At 39.6% G+C, this 15,792-nt stretch overlaps 1 protein-coding gene across 1 annotated transcript in view; it reads left to right on the plus strand.

Annotated features, from left to right (window-relative positions):
• Window positions 1–15,792, plus strand: part of rgs7a (regulator of G protein signaling 7a) — a 53,709-nt gene that overhangs the window by 27,431 nt on the left and 10,486 nt on the right. Inside the window, exons 4-9 of the mRNA XM_085799767.1 lie at window positions 2,632–2,682; window positions 12,309–12,415; window positions 13,464–13,515; window positions 14,511–14,575; window positions 14,956–15,032; window positions 15,235–15,316. Of these exons, the coding sequence (XP_085655893.1) occupies window positions 2,632–2,682; window positions 12,309–12,415; window positions 13,464–13,515; window positions 14,511–14,575; window positions 14,956–15,032; window positions 15,235–15,316 (434 nt within the window). The remainder of the gene's footprint in view (window positions 1–2,631; window positions 2,683–12,308; window positions 12,416–13,463; window positions 13,516–14,510; window positions 14,576–14,955; window positions 15,033–15,234; window positions 15,317–15,792) is intronic.

A 15,792-nucleotide genomic window follows, 5' to 3' on the forward strand; every position in this document is an offset into this window, starting at 1 on the left:
AGGAGTGAAGCTATTGCTGTTATTGTACTGGATGTGAATATAACCAGACTAGGTCGAAACCCACTCTTGCTATTGTGGATTAAACTGAAAACTGCTGTAAAAGACTATTTCCGATGGAGAGCAGTGAAAACCTGCTTTAAAAAAATCTAGCCAAATCTAGACAGGTGACGTGATGCTCTAATTAGCATATTCATGACGTCATCGTGTCATATTTGCATTCTGCCTGGTGTCAGCCGGTTTCCGGCCTTTATCTGTTTGCTTATCTCTTTCTCTCTGTGCTCCTATACACAGAATTTCAATACAGCTGAATTCCCAATAAAGCTGTTCTCATTTACATGTTTTTCCATTTCAGTTGCCAGACATGTCAGTCGGTACGAAGCGCTGAAACGTCCTATATAAACTTTGAATAGGCCATTAAATTTACAGTGCCGTTGTATATAATTAAAACCCAGCTGATAGAATTGCAATGCATTATGTATTCTGCAGCTACTAATCAACATGGTATCCACATCCTGATATGATACTGAAGATTTTAGATTTGTCTCCAATCTCTTGATGTAACACTTCTTTTTATAAAGTGCTTGTTTCTGCCAATCGTGATCACTTCTCCTTCTTGCACGATGTTTTGCCAAAGGGCTCCATCAGTGCCAGAGTCACCACTGGTCGCTACCACCGCTAACAAAGGGCCACGTTCGGCCTGTCACAACCAGTGACATGTCCAGCGTCTTTTTGACATGGATGGCTGTGATGAGGTGCAGGTTAAAAAAAGGTTGAGCAGTGGGCACCAATGTATGAGCACAGATGCAGACAATTTTAAATCACTAACTTTAGCTTTAGTGACGTTGGTGAAACAATGCTCTGGGCATGTAAAGAGCAGCTGATGCAAAGTTTTTTTATTGTATTAATTTTTTTATGCCAGATCTGCTATACAGTGTTTGTCTAAGTTTAAAAACAGTTGCTGCCATGTTGATTAATGGCCAAGAGGAAGTGTGTCTTTTTTGTGTTGCTACAGTGTGTTCTTTGTGCTGTTTTATGTTAGACGTTCATTTGCTTAGAAGCAACTCTGCTGTTCTCAGTTTGTTTTCTGTTTTGACGCTCAAATGTCACACAGAGCAGAGGTCAGTAAACATTCATATGCTACACATAGCATGTAAAATTAATGCCGCATTCTAAAATGTCACATATTTTCTCCTTAATGGAGTTTTTTCTCCCTATTTCTTATGGAAACATTTTTATGGTTACATACCTCCAAACGTTATTATAACTCTTCATTAATTTCATACTTATATTCTTATATCATTACTACTTGAATTACAAAATGTATTTGCTGTGTGTGGAGCTTTTTGCTGTATGCTGTTCCACTTGCTGCAGCAATTATCTAATATTTCCCCGTCACTGGGATCATTAATAATTGATTTTATCGTTTACTTCCCTGTTTATATTATTGTCACATTCTAATGCATACACATGCTTGTGCCAGCGCACACACCCACACACACACAGCTCAATCTATGGCCATGGCATTAATCAATTCTGAGAACAGCCTTGTTAGAGGATTACCTTACACATCTCATTTAAGCTCTATCTTAGAAAGTGGGTCAACTGTGATAGTGTGAAAATGGGGTTGTATTAATGATGTTAATCCATGGAAAATCTCATCTGGATATGGGGACGCCCGAAAAAGCAAAGAGGGTGCAACTAATAGTGGACCGGAGAGACAAAACAGACAGACTGAGACGCAGTTTTGATGGACAGAGCGACAGATGCAGAGACTGAGTGTCTAACTGCATGAATTCCCTCACGTCTCCATTTCACACCTTCTTTTTCTGCCTTCCGCCAGTCTCGTCTCCGCAACACACCTTCACCTGTCAGCATGACAGACAGTAATAATAGCCTAGAAAATATATATTTAGTCAAAGTGCCAAAGTCACATGTTGCAGTCGGGTGTGAAAATGAACAGGGGCAGAGGATACTGTTATGTTTTTCTGAAATGTGAAAATGATTCAGTTGCAGTCTCAGATGGAGAAGTTTGAAATGGGATGGAAATGGTGATATTCGAGGCATTTCTAGACCTTTACTCAAAATAGTTGTGATGACTGAATCATCTATTGTATAAACGTAACACAAGTACAGTGTAATGCATTGTCTTCTTCGGCTTGGTTTTACATCTCTCCACTCCTCTCCTCTACTCTGTTTACATCTTAGTCTTTGTGACAGTTGGAAATGTCCAATGTGATGCATAGACTTATTAAACGAAACAATTGCAGCTGCAACGTCGGTGCTGTGACTGAGTCAGACAAATTGTGTTGTTACTGTACACAATGGATGCTTCATTATGCCATTGTACCTCTCCGGTCATTTATATTAATGGACTACAGCCAAAGAGAGCTGGCTTGGAGAGGATGTCAGAAAAGAATATTTGGTAATGGATGGCCCATTACCCACCCACATGGTGCAAGGCGAGAGGAATTGGTATGCACTGTGATGATGAGGGGAGGTGGGCAGAGTTAAGAGTGTCATTGTTTTCCCTTTCATTTGCATGTACTGTATATGCAAAAATGTGCCTCAGCCCAGTGTGAGTATATTATTTCATGTCCATGAGTCATGTTTATGTGCTTCTTCTCATTTCAGGTTCTGATATCGTACAGTGGATGATCAAGAATCTGGACATCGAAGACCAAGGTAAAGGAGTGAATCAGCACTGATCTGGGATGGGGCTTTTAAAGCTCTTATTAGATATTGAAGTTGGGCTGCTGATTTGGCCACTTAAGCAACTTGGCGATTGAAGCCGCAGCAGTGGACGTCACATACAGCTCACAGAGGCAATTTTAACACTATTAAAACACAATTCATGTCAAAACTCAGTCCTAACTCAAAGAGAACACACACTGCCATGATGCACATATTTTTTATATTCAGTCGTGTTACTTCCACTTTTTGAAGAGATCGTTATCTCTGCTGTCTATCGCAAATAAGCTCCAATAGATCATAGAAATATTATCTCATTATACAGTAACTCCAGAGCTAACCTGTGGAAGTCAGATTTTTAAGTTTACTTTGGTGTCAAGGTTATCAACTGAAAGTTTTCTCTGCATTTATGGGTAAATAGTTGATTTTTAATTAATTCTAATGCTCAAGATTAAATTGGGGGACATCAATAGCTCTTTTTACAGAGATCTCACTTTATCGCCAGCTAATTATGTTCCTTTTGGTTATTTACACTGAAGCAAACAAACCAGAATAATGCTGCCCTGTGTGATTTTAGATCTGGACTCAGAGGCGTGATGTGTAACACAACAGCGTGTGTATTTCCTGCCATGTCAGTTCTTCCTTTAATACATACGTCAGTGTGTGTCACTACCTAATAACAAGGGGTCTTCTTACTGGCAGGATCTCTGTATAAAAAGGGGGTTTGTTACAGTTTTTTCTATTATACTGTAGTTAATGTATCACTTCAAGCTTGCTATTGGCTTCTGGGTAAGTCGAGGTGCTGATGATGTACTGTGGAAGTTTTTGAATCATGTTTTCATTAGACCGCACAAAGAAAGAGGAACTTGCTCTTGCGGAACCTGTATGTACTTCTAACTAAGTGTAGGTAAAAGTCCACACTTCTGCATTTTTCTTTGATCTCTTTTTTTTAAGTCCTTGAGCTAAATCAGACATTGCAATTCTTGTTCCTCCTTTTTTCTTTCTTCTTATTCTTTTCTTTCTTTATTCCAGTGTAATGAAGTAGAAACTAGTCTGTCTAGAGGGAGTTGCCACATCATTAGCTGAGCCCCTCACTGCACATAAAATAACTCAAAAGTATGGGCAGGTTGAACTCAGACAAAAATAGAAAGTTAAAAATCAGTTTCTTGCGTTATGGATGACGAGGAAGAAGTGAGGTTAACGATATGAAAGCTGATCTTTTCTGAAGACTGTAGGTGTGTGTTTACTTGGATATTGGAGTGTTTGTGTGTGTAGGTGTGTTCTCGTCCAGTGATTGTCTGCTTTAGTATGTCCCTTAGTGTCGGTTCTTGTGACATAATCAATTGTTCACTTAGCTGACTCATCAGCACACAGTTCCTTTGTGTTGTGTTGTTGCATTTGTATGCATGGATCTGAATGTCCTTTTATGCGTTTGTCAATGTGTGCCCATGACTAGGCCAGGTGTGTGTGAGTGTTGTGTGGACAGATTTAGGTATGAAACCATTGTTGTGCAGACATTTTGTTTTAAAGTTTAGGATAGACATTTTAGGTAAGGGTCTAGGAATACATTATGTCAACGAGTGCCCTCACGACCACAGGGAAATTGATGTGTCTGTGTGTGTGTGTGTGTGTGTTAGGTGCTAAACTGAATTAATTTTGTTGCATGGTAACTAAGCTCTGGCAGTAACACATTTACCATATGTTCCCTCTAGCAAATTTACATTTACAGTGCTACATTATGTGTCACCTGCACTAATGAAAATACTCGTCCATAACAGCACTCTCAATTAAAATACTCAAAAACTGCCACTTAAAAACTGCAAAGGGTGAAGATTAACAACCTGTATATATTCTTAGTCCTTTAAGAGTGTATATTTTTTTAATCTGTTGTTGAGAAAAACTGTGGGACTTCTGCACAGACTAACTCCTGGTGGAATTCACAAACACAGCAAAGGAAAATGCAATTAATTTGGCTCACAGCATGATATCAGTGTGTTTATTATAAAGGCAGATGAGCTTATATCAAAGTTAGGGAGTGGGGATTTGGAGTTTTTTTTTTCTTATGCTAAATGAATTCCACAGATAATATAGCGACGCCCTGCAGATGAACCCATCATCTCAATCTCTGTAGTCCCCAAATCCTGTTTTCATTCAGTGCTGCATTTGATTAGCTAATGCAAATTCCTGACTTCAAAGTTCGTCTCAAAAGTTTTACAGGTCTTTTGGGACATTTTAGCAGGAGATTTTGCCGTTGCAACTCTTAATCATAATACTTTCATTACAATTCAGACCATCACACATCATCACCATACATCGCTCGTCTAGAGCCAATTGGTTTGGCAGGCATAGGAACAATCGGAATTAACTGCCTGCCACATTTAAGGTGGCTCAGACTTGATTGATTAGCATGCATTACCGTGCCGCCCAGTCCAGACAGCTCACACAGGGATTAGGAGCACTGAGAAGATGAACGTAAATGGGGAGCCACAGGCTGACATGATCTATAACCTTTAGATGAACTGTCTGGTCAGATATAATCTGTAAGTTATAGTATATTTAAACATTAGACCAGTGACCTCCAAGCTGACCAAAGATCTACCTTTCTGTGCAAGAATATAGTCAGTACTCTCAGTATATGGCTGCATCAGACGGTCAGTGTGCGAAATTGAGGAAATGGATAAAAACTGAACCATTGTAAACATCTGACATCATTGCATCATCTTTACATTCAGCCTATTGTCCCACGGTTTCAACCGGTTTATTCTGTTTGCTGACCTCCTGCTCTCTTTGGTCACAAATAAATACTAATAATTTTAATAAAGCAGCATTTCAATAAAGCTGCTCTACTTTTCATGTCATTTCTCCAAACCAGATTAGGTAATGACTTCAATGTATCCCATCAACACAGTTGTTGACGAAATGGGCAAACACACGAGTGAAAAAATAACACTGTGCTGTGTTTTTTCCATTTACTTATCATATATGTATTATTTCGTCTCTCACACACTATACAGTCTCTGTCTGGGATTCAATCATAACAGGTTTCAAGGACTGTATTTCATCAAAAACTGATCATGGCCCCATACTGTAGAGGCTGTTTGATATGTATAGTTGGTAAAAGTGGTATATCAGGCTCAGTTTCACGAGCTTCTGTTTAACACAAAGTCAACACTTCCGATTTCACCGTTTCAAATTAAAAAGCCCTCCAGCAAGTCAGTGGACAGAAACCCTTTACTTCCTAACAGTGCTTTTACTACCGTGCTACAGTCAGCGTATTGTCTTATTTCCGGGTTGCTGGTGTTTCTGTTAATTACATGCTATTCATACCTGCTAGTTTCTTTAGCTCAGCAGTTGCCAATGGCTTCCCCCTCTCCCTCCCACTCTCCGGCTCTGTGCGTCTCTCTCTCATGCCCTATGTCTCTTATGTTTAGTGATCCCTCTGCCTCCTTTAGTAATATTGATGTGTAATGTAATAAAAACTGGTTTATTTGTTGTAATGGAGGCAAAGCTCAGTGAATTGGAAGCACTCTTCCACTTTCCTGCAGTTCCCGACCAGTTGGGAAACCAGAGTGGATCAGTAGATTGCACATAATAAGAGGTGTAGTAGCCCTTGGCCCATGGTTGGCATCCATACATCGTAAAGAAATGCATTAAGTTGGCAACGCTGGAGGCTATAACTTACAGTAACAATGATCACTCAGTCAGTCAGTCACAGCCGCATGGGATCATAAGGCCTGCTGTTACGGCCCAGTTTTTACCACTTTGAACTGGAGCCATCACAATTTACCCTTCACAGTTATGTAACTCTGATTCATCAAGAATAAATGTACATGAATAAACTTGAACGTTATTACACAGTCACTCTTTTTAACTTAAGATCTCGTCTCATAATCATCAAAAAGTAATTGAATTAATTGTTGCCTGTAAAACTGTGTTACAGAGCAAACAGAAACAGCTACTGGCAAATTCAGCTTCAGAGTCTCCATGGTACAGAAGTGACGAAAATCCATAAAAATAAGTCTTTGCTTCACACCATCAACAATGCCAAGCCTTCAGTAGCAAAGAGATGTTGTAACTACGCCTGTAAATGAAGTCTCACAAGACCCACTTACACTATGAATTAGCTTTGCTGTCATTAGGCCAGGAGGGTTGTAAAAACCCAATGAGATCAAGCGTCAGTGGTCTGCAGCTCTGCTGACCTCTGACCTGCCTGAAAATAAATCCTTGCAGGGGTATCAATATGGCTATTTATTACTGAAATAAATGCATATATGGGTTGTCTGATAAATATCATGCTAATACAACAACAACACATATAAAATTTCAGTGTCAATAGCAAATGAAACTGCATCATTAAATAACATCACTTCATGTATTTGCAAAAATGCTTACAGTATTCAGATCATTTTTAGTAAAAGAGCTTGTCAGACAGAAATATGGGAAACTACAAATCTTTTTAAACCTAAATGACCATAAAGGTCCCTCAGATACAATCGTGTGCAGTCAGCTGAGTTGTCATGGTAATAATATACTGTAGGTACAGTAAGAGTTTGCATTATGTCACCCGTGCTCCTTCTTTGCTCCCATCATAATTATTATAGAGGTCACCTGACAATTAAACATGAATATGAACCGTAATAAGCTTGCGTGAGAAACTGTGATTAAATTGCACATGAGAAAAGAATATAACATCTTACCTTTCCACAGAGGATAAAGTATTTTTACAAAACCAAGTGAAATTTGCGATGGTGATAAAATCTCACTCTCTCAGGATAATGTTTGGCAAATAGCTTAAGTCATTGCCTCTGTTTGTGTGTGTGTGTGTGTGTGTTTTGTACTTTGTACTTTTTTACTTTGTGAGAGTGAGCAAGAATGGCCGACAAAAAGATTTCTCACGATCATCGTCATAGCTAAAAACAGTGTGAATGTTGTCGTAATACTCTAGATGCCTAGAAAAGTCAAATTCATAACACCTCAACAGGAAATCAACAAACTAGAATGACCACTGTGTGGTTGTACACCTCCACCAGCCAGTAATATTATACAATCTCTCCTTCTGTTCCTGAGTTACACTGTTGAATAATAGCTTGTGTTTTAGCAGAAAAAACACTTTATCCTATTAGACATTTATGTTAAATTGTGTGCTGCTGTATGTATTCTTGAATTATGGCTAAATAGAATAGAATTGCTTTTATTGTCATTGAGCAGTGAAGCAGAATGAAACACAATGAAAATTTAATGCATCTCTCCCTAATAATTTAAAAAGGCATGAGTAATATACAAACATAATTTAAGAGCTATAAAAAGTAAGTAGCGTACAAATATATAAACCGTTGACCTTTGACCACTGACATCTAATCAGTTCATCCTCGAGTTAATGCTGCCTGGCACCAAATATAGACACTCCCTCAAGGCGTCCCTGAGATATCGTCTTCACGAGGACACGACGGATGGATGGACGGCATAACAATCAACATCAGTCAAGCTGTCAGTGAGTGTGTACCAGTGTGTTGTTAAGGGTGTAAACTGCATATGAAAGAGCACCTAATCTGCTCTGTGGAACATCAGGGAACAGTAAAATGATCTCTGAGAGAGGACATATGGCTCGTCAGAGCGGCATGGAGAGGGTGCGCACTGTTCTGCATAATGGTGCTGGTCTTCTCCTCCAACGTCCTTTTCAACAGCATCAGCTGCCACACTCACGCACTGCACAGGCACTGTGTTCCCGGCATAAGCCTCCTGATCGCCAGGCTCCAGAGTCGAGAGCACTTTAGAGGATCTTTTTCAGTCTGCAGAGATCACACCTCTACGCACTGCTGCCACGGTATACACGTGTGCAAAACCATGGAGTTATGACAAACTGTCAGTTTTCTTCCTTCAGTCCACTTGTATGTTGTTTGTACAAATTTACTATCCCTCCCAAAAGCCATTTAAAGAACAATTGCTCATGTCCTTACTGAAAACCATCACTACAATGATCTAACTTAGGTAAAAGTTAAAGCAGAAGTAAGTGATATATTTGTGTTAATATAAGTCTTAAATAGTTATATCTTCCGACAGCAATCACTTACATAGAGTGTTTGGACCGAAACACGGGTCTGTCAGTCACTCTGCTCTGCTCTGAGCCGAGGAGAAAACATTTATCGTATCCTACAGTTTTTATCCAATGAGGAGAGAGAACGGCATGCAGGGCTGTGTGTGCAGCCAAGGAACGCCGTGAATGTGGCGACGTAGGGACGAGGACTGTTATGGTGCGTTCAAGGAAACTCGTATTTTTCCGACCGTGAAGTGGTACCAGGTCGATCTGGTACGAGTTCACCGGTCGGAAGTTACGAGTGGCCGTTATAGTGACTTTCACCGGTAAAACAGGTCGGAAAAACAGGAGTGGGTTGCCTGAAACGCTACAAAGTCGTAAGTTGTGACTTGAAGCTGTAATTTACGATTTCAAAAGCCTGCCTGGAACGCAGCATTAGCGAAAACAACCGGACCACTTACTTCTGCTTTAAAGAAAAAAGTATTAAAATAGTGGAAATTTAGTCCATTCTCAACCTCTGTTGGGCTCTGTCAGTTCACAAGAGACATCTGAGAGATTGTAAGATGAGCTTTAAAGAGGTGATCAACTTGTTATCTGCCTTTTATATATATAAAAAAACTTTATCTGCAAAGTTGGGGTGTCAGTAAAAAGAAAAACAACATCTGATGAAATGCATGTGAGTAGCTTGAAATGGAAAAACTCCAGTACAAGTAACTCAAAACATTACCTGACTAAATGTCCCTAATTACCATCCACCACCAATTAAAAACAGACCTCATCACCTCAGCATCTCCACACAGTGCATACTATATGGTGCACACATAAAATGATCAAAATATCACTACAAACACAAAATCTCTGCCAGTGTGTTTAGAAAGGCTCCGCTATAAAAACACTCCCACACTCAGTTTGGCTGAGCTCCAAACTTCTGGGGTTTTGGCACAGAGCGGGTAATACGATGAAATCAAAGGGTGTCTTCCCCCTGGACTCTGAGGCCGGCCTTTCTCAACAACTTGTCTAATTCTAGTCCAAGGCTTAGTCAGCTATAAAGCTTATAGAAAAAACAACAATATGTTAAATAAAAGCCAGAAACTCCCTTGCTACCAGGAATTGATCCTTATAGGCCCTTACTAGAAAAAGAGAAACAAAAGATTCAGATTGATTATTCTTTTCCAAGAGTATTGTATATTTTATATACACTTAAGATAATTAAAGCATTGTACTGGAAACTCAATTAGTATTAATTTTATTTATCTGCCTTTTAATTGTGTTGGATGATTTCCTAAATTTTGAATAAGCAAGATACATCAACATTCAACATCCATCTGTCAAACAACATCAAAAAACTCTCAGCTTCACTTTAACCAAAGCAGAGAGACTGAACAAACCATCACAGGTGACAGAGACACTCAAACACGAAGCCCTGTGTTTGAAGAAAGGGAGACAGTAAGCTCTAACCGCACTGTCCCAGATGTCATATTTCAGATTTTTTGATACTTCAACTTTCATCTGACATTCATACTGTCTGTGGTAACAATCCAGAAAATGACATTTTTGAATGGATAAGTAAAAAAGGTCCATGGCTGAGTTTATTTTTGCTCGTAAGTGTCAGTCGGTCCCCATATAGGTCCAACATCAATGACTCCTTCATTTTTTGACTTCATAATACACCAAAATATATAAAGTCAATTTTATTCATATAGAAGTACTATATATGGTAGGTACTAGGTAGAATACCTAAGGGACTATATTGCTGTAAGAAACCATAGGAGGGGGTGTGTTTATTCGTAAACAGACTTTAATAACTTATGAGTCATAATTTATTAATAAACGGAGCTCAGTCATAAATATGCGTGCACACACACACACAAACACACAAACACACAAACACACATGCATGCACCTTAGCATCCTGACCTCTCAAAGCTGTGTCAGTAACCTCAGTGGTAAAGGAAAAGTCAATCTATATTTATCTCACAAACACACAGGAGAACACAATTTATGTGCGTGTATTAGAAAGTAAAAGAGCAGGGATGTACATTATTTTACTCATGCATACTCTAAATTACTGTTATTGCTTCCAAAGCTCTGCCTGAGCATGTCAAGCATTTCGACCTTTGTGTCTGTTAGTTTATTAGTGTGTTTACTGCTAGTTTCCCCTGTGCTTTCCGCAAAACATCCAATAAATAATCAAATCATATGAAGGAAATAAATAAGCAGTGGACTGCCTTGTGATGCAGTGCCTTGGAGGAACAGTTTCATATACTGTTTATATTGACTAAAAAGTGACAATATGAACAGAGAAGTGTCAAGACATTATAGAAAACATGAATAATAGACATCAACCTCATGAAGAGGTTACAGAGTGAGAACAGCAGGGAATAACTGGTGGCAGTTGATGATGATTACATGTTTTCATTATCTGATGGTTTCGAATCAGGGACAGTCAACCATGTACTGTGGAGCGCCTGAGGGAAACAGGTTTTCACTCCAACCAAGCAAGCACAACGGCGAGCGATTTGACTGATGAGTTCCGCCTATCCGGCTGAACGTGGGCTAATCAGCGAGACCTCCTGCTGTGCTGTTTGGTCGGAGCGGAGACCTGCCCATGCTTCTGTCAAAGCTGTGTCAGGGTCTATTATAGCAGCGGCTGGCCATTTTCTACAGGGATGAATGTCTACTTGGGGACGAACGGTGGATGAAGTTAATTAGCTGGTTGGACCAAAAGAAAAAAAAAGCTGGCCCAAGATCTGTGATGAGGAACTATTGACTGTGGAGTAATCGGAGAATCTTTCTTTTAATGAAAAAGTGAGATCCCAAAGCAGATTTGTCTTCTAACACTTTAGTATAAAAGAGTGTTTATAAAGAGAATATATTAGAATTTAAATTAGGGAAGGGCTTTATCCGCTTGATCCTTAAAGCAAAAGTTTGACATTTTGGCATGTTTGCTTCTTCGTTTTTCTGGCAGAAAGTTCGATGTGAAGGTTGATACCACTCTCATCTCTTGTCTGTTAAATATAAGGCTTAGCTTAGCTTTAAGACAGGGGGACATGGTTAGATTGGCTCTATCAAACGGTAACAAAATCCACCCACCTGCACCTGGAAAGCTCACAAATGAACAAAACATCTTTTAAAAGGCAAAGTGGAAAAACAACAACATATCTGCCATTTTTCTGCAGGCTACGTGTCTGACTGGCTGAGCAACTGGCAGGAAACCAGTGGTAACCAACTAACTAGTCATGGCCAAAAAACATAGTCCGTCACATACTGTAACCCCCACAAGGGCAAACGGTGATGAGATTACATAAAAGAGGTGTAATATGTGATCATCAGAGATGCTAGTGGGAGGATTTTGTTCCATTTGACCCATGCTATACTGTTTCCAGTCTTTAAGCTAAGCTAGACTTGCTGGTCGTGGACAGTGCTTTCAACCTATATGTTACCGTAAAAAAAAAAAAAATCCTAACATAATGTTTTTTGGAGAATAAAACATTTTCATTTATTTTTCATCATAATGATTTCTTTCACATATCTTGAAAGAATAAACCAAGTGGTAAACTGACCTTTCATCTGTGTTTTCTCTTAGTGGAGGCGCTTCACTTAGGGACTCTGATGGCTGCACATGGTTACTTCTTCCCCATCTCAGACCACGTCCTCACTCTCAAAGATGACGGCACTTTCTATAGGTTTCAGGTAAGAATAATAAGAGTTATACTGTGCTCTTGTTTAAATATTCAACATATTAAAAAAAAAGGCCTAAAACACTTAAAGTCATTGACCCCAGCACTACGGTCAAGATCTTTTAAGTTGAGAAAATACAATACATACATACATACATAAAATTATAACTCTGTTTCTGCCATATTAAGGCTCTCCATATGGGATCTTGCCATGATTTCTGACCATATGTCATGTCAACACATCAGCTTTACAGAAAATGTTTTACTCATGTATGAAAAGAGCGTTTTAATCCATTGTTTCTTAAGGATCCACAGTCACATGATGGCCTGAGCCACAGGAGTTTTTCTAGGGCAGATAAACTCCTTCTTTGTATTATTCTTTGAGAAAAAAAATAGATTTAGAAGTCTTGAAATAGAAAGCATTGTCATTTCTATATAAAATCCAGTCCTTAAAGCATTTTTGAATCTATTAATGGAGAGATAGTCTGCAGAGAGGGCTGAGAAATCTGTTGTCACAGTGCCTCTGTGTGACATACTGGAGTCAAAATGGTGAATAGCAGTTGTTGTACTCCATAATTCTTACAGGTTCATGAAAAAAGAAAGAAAAAAAAAACACTTTGCTCTGAACGTCAATAGTTGGATTGACAGTTTTAGTGATTTTCTACCCGGTGAGCTCCCCCAAGTGTGCTACACAGGACTAACCAAAGTAAATCAATGCCCAAGGCTGTGGCTGTGTTAGCAGCAGGCTTCGTTTTGCTCTTTACATGTAATCAGTTCTCATCTGAGGCCGATCCATACCATGGTGAAAAAAGGAGGGTCAAGATTCACGCTGATGTCTGCTCTCAGTGCTCGCTGAAAGGAGCTTATGTGCTTTAGACATTATGCCAACCCCCATTATACAACAAAATCTTTTATTGTGACAGATGCAGCACTGTGACTGCATGCCCACCTCGCCTGACAGTGCACACTTTGATTCAGAGCGCCATGTGGTTAGTTGCATGCTGTCAAAGTAAGGTTTCTTTTACTTTTGGTTCTTAATGACCTATTTCTCCTCCACCCAGACTCCATACTTTTGGCCATCAAACTGCTGGGAGCCAGAAAACACAGACTATGGTGAGAGAGCTGTTCTCTTACAGTCTGATTTCTGCTGTGTGCATTGTGCAGGCAGAGTGTGCTGAAGAGGCTAATGATGCTGACTGTTTATGTAGTGCATAAAATGTATTTGCCAAATAGATGTGTTATCACCACTGATGCTACCAAAAGTTCAAAAGATGAAACTCAAATGATGCAACTGCAGTATCTGGATGGTTGATATGAAACATAAAATCACATTTAGTTCTACTTAAATGCTTGGCCCAGAGCCACAGCAGAATCGGTTATAGTGCAGGGGGCATGCAATAACTCTGTGTGCTTTCTATCTTATTTATATATTTTTATATATATTTCATTTTCCATTTTTTCTAACCTCAGTCAAATGCATCTGCCTGTTATACTGTCTGAATAATACAGGCTGATTGCAGTGAAAGAAACCAGGAATGTGTTTACATGTGTGCACCTGTAGTGCATATTCGGCTGAATGTTTTGATGGTGATACAACTGAACACAATGGAGATAAACATTTCATAGTGCCACAAAATGGTTCAGGTGAATAGCCGCAGCCTTGCAGCTCTTTCATGAGTTGTAGGAGAAGGGGGGAAAAAAAGAGAGCTAATGCTCGCTCTGGGAATAATCTTGTGGGTGTTAGGGGAAGTTAGACTGTCTCATATGTAGCAAATCACTCACGTGAATGATGCCCCTTAATGAAAACACTCTAATGGCATAATGAAGCTTCCACATAATGGTCAGTTAACAAAGGGATGAAGGGATGATGATGATAGTACAGGAAGACATCAAAAGTCAGGCACACACTGTAACAGACACTCGCTCACCATGCACAGTCAATGACCTCTGTGATTTGCAGGCCAGTTTAAATGTGCATTTGAGAGGATTAAATGAGTAAAAGCAGGGCCACTTAAGGCTGTAAAAACCCAGCTCAGATCCCGTTCTCCCTCTATTACCCATCTCTCTCGCTCTCTCTGTCTGTCTCTCTCTTTCTCTCTCTCTCTCAGCTGTTTACCTCTGCAAAAGAACAATGCAAAATAAAGCGCGTCTGGAGCTTGCAGACTATGAAGCGGTAAGTGAAAGAGGTCTTTTGGTGTCAGCAATCCCCTCTTCACGTATCTGTTCTCTTCCTGTGTTGGCACCGCTCTCAGAATTTATCTCCTGCCTTTTAATTCACACTGACTCTCAGAACATTTTTTTTTAATATACATATACGTATGTGTGTGTCACTGCATCATTTTTAACTCTCATTTCACCAAAGCTAAGAAATGAATCACCGTGTTAGTTATTATACCCATGGCTTTTCTTTTTTGTGTGTGTGTGTATGTAAGCAGGGATCATTAAAGATGGTATCCAGCCGTGTACTGTACACAGCATGCGCAGTAAACATAATCAGCCCAGATCCCCTCAAAAGCCTTTCTTTTCCTGTTTTGTTCTTTGTTTTACTTGCAGGAGAGCTTAGCAAGGCTACAGAGGGCTTTCGCCAGGAAATGGGAGTTCATTTTTATGCAAGCAGAAGCACAAGCAAAGTAGGTTTCTATAAGAGCCACACACACACACACACGCATAGACACACACACGTACCTCATTATGCTATGAGTAAACTTAGTGGTTTGCTGTACTAAAACGTTCCTAGAATTTCCAGTTCACAACTTCACAGATCAACTGCATGTGGTGGAGTAAATGGATCATACATGTCTCCTTTTCTCTTTTTTTCCCCCTCTTCCCAAGAGTGGATAAGAAAAGAGACAAAATTGAGAGGAAAATTCTCGACAGTCAGGAAAGAGCATTCTGGGACGTGCACAGACCAGTGGTGAGTGAAATTACTGATGATGTTGTCACAGTCACCTTTGACGTTACTGACATCACTGCACACGTTAAAAAAATGATTTAACAATGACCACAAAGCACTACAACCCCCCACAACACCACACACACACACCACAGTTACTGACACTCCCAAGATCCTTTGAATCTATTCCACACATTTCACAGGCAGTAGGAATCTGTCAAACTGTATGAAAAATAAATAACGTTTTGAAATTATTCTTAGATTATATGCAAATTAAATGTGAGCTGTACATGATTCCTATGATGGCTGGACTGTTTAAAGAGGGGAACACACTGCATTTCTCTGCCATACACATGCAACGTCACATCAATAGCTGTCACAACACATCAGCCTCATTGCTGCTCTTTACCTTGTTACACTCACACACACACACACACACACACACACACACACACGCTTAGCATTAGCATTTAGTTTTCTTCCCCCTGAGGTTAAAG

The sequence above is a fragment of the Trachurus japonicus genome, chromosome 15 (genome assembly GCF_045865225.1).
Source record: "Trachurus japonicus isolate A0001 chromosome 15, Traja_1.0".
In the NCBI taxonomy this organism is placed as follows: Eukaryota; Metazoa; Chordata; class Actinopteri; order Carangiformes; family Carangidae; genus Trachurus; species Trachurus japonicus.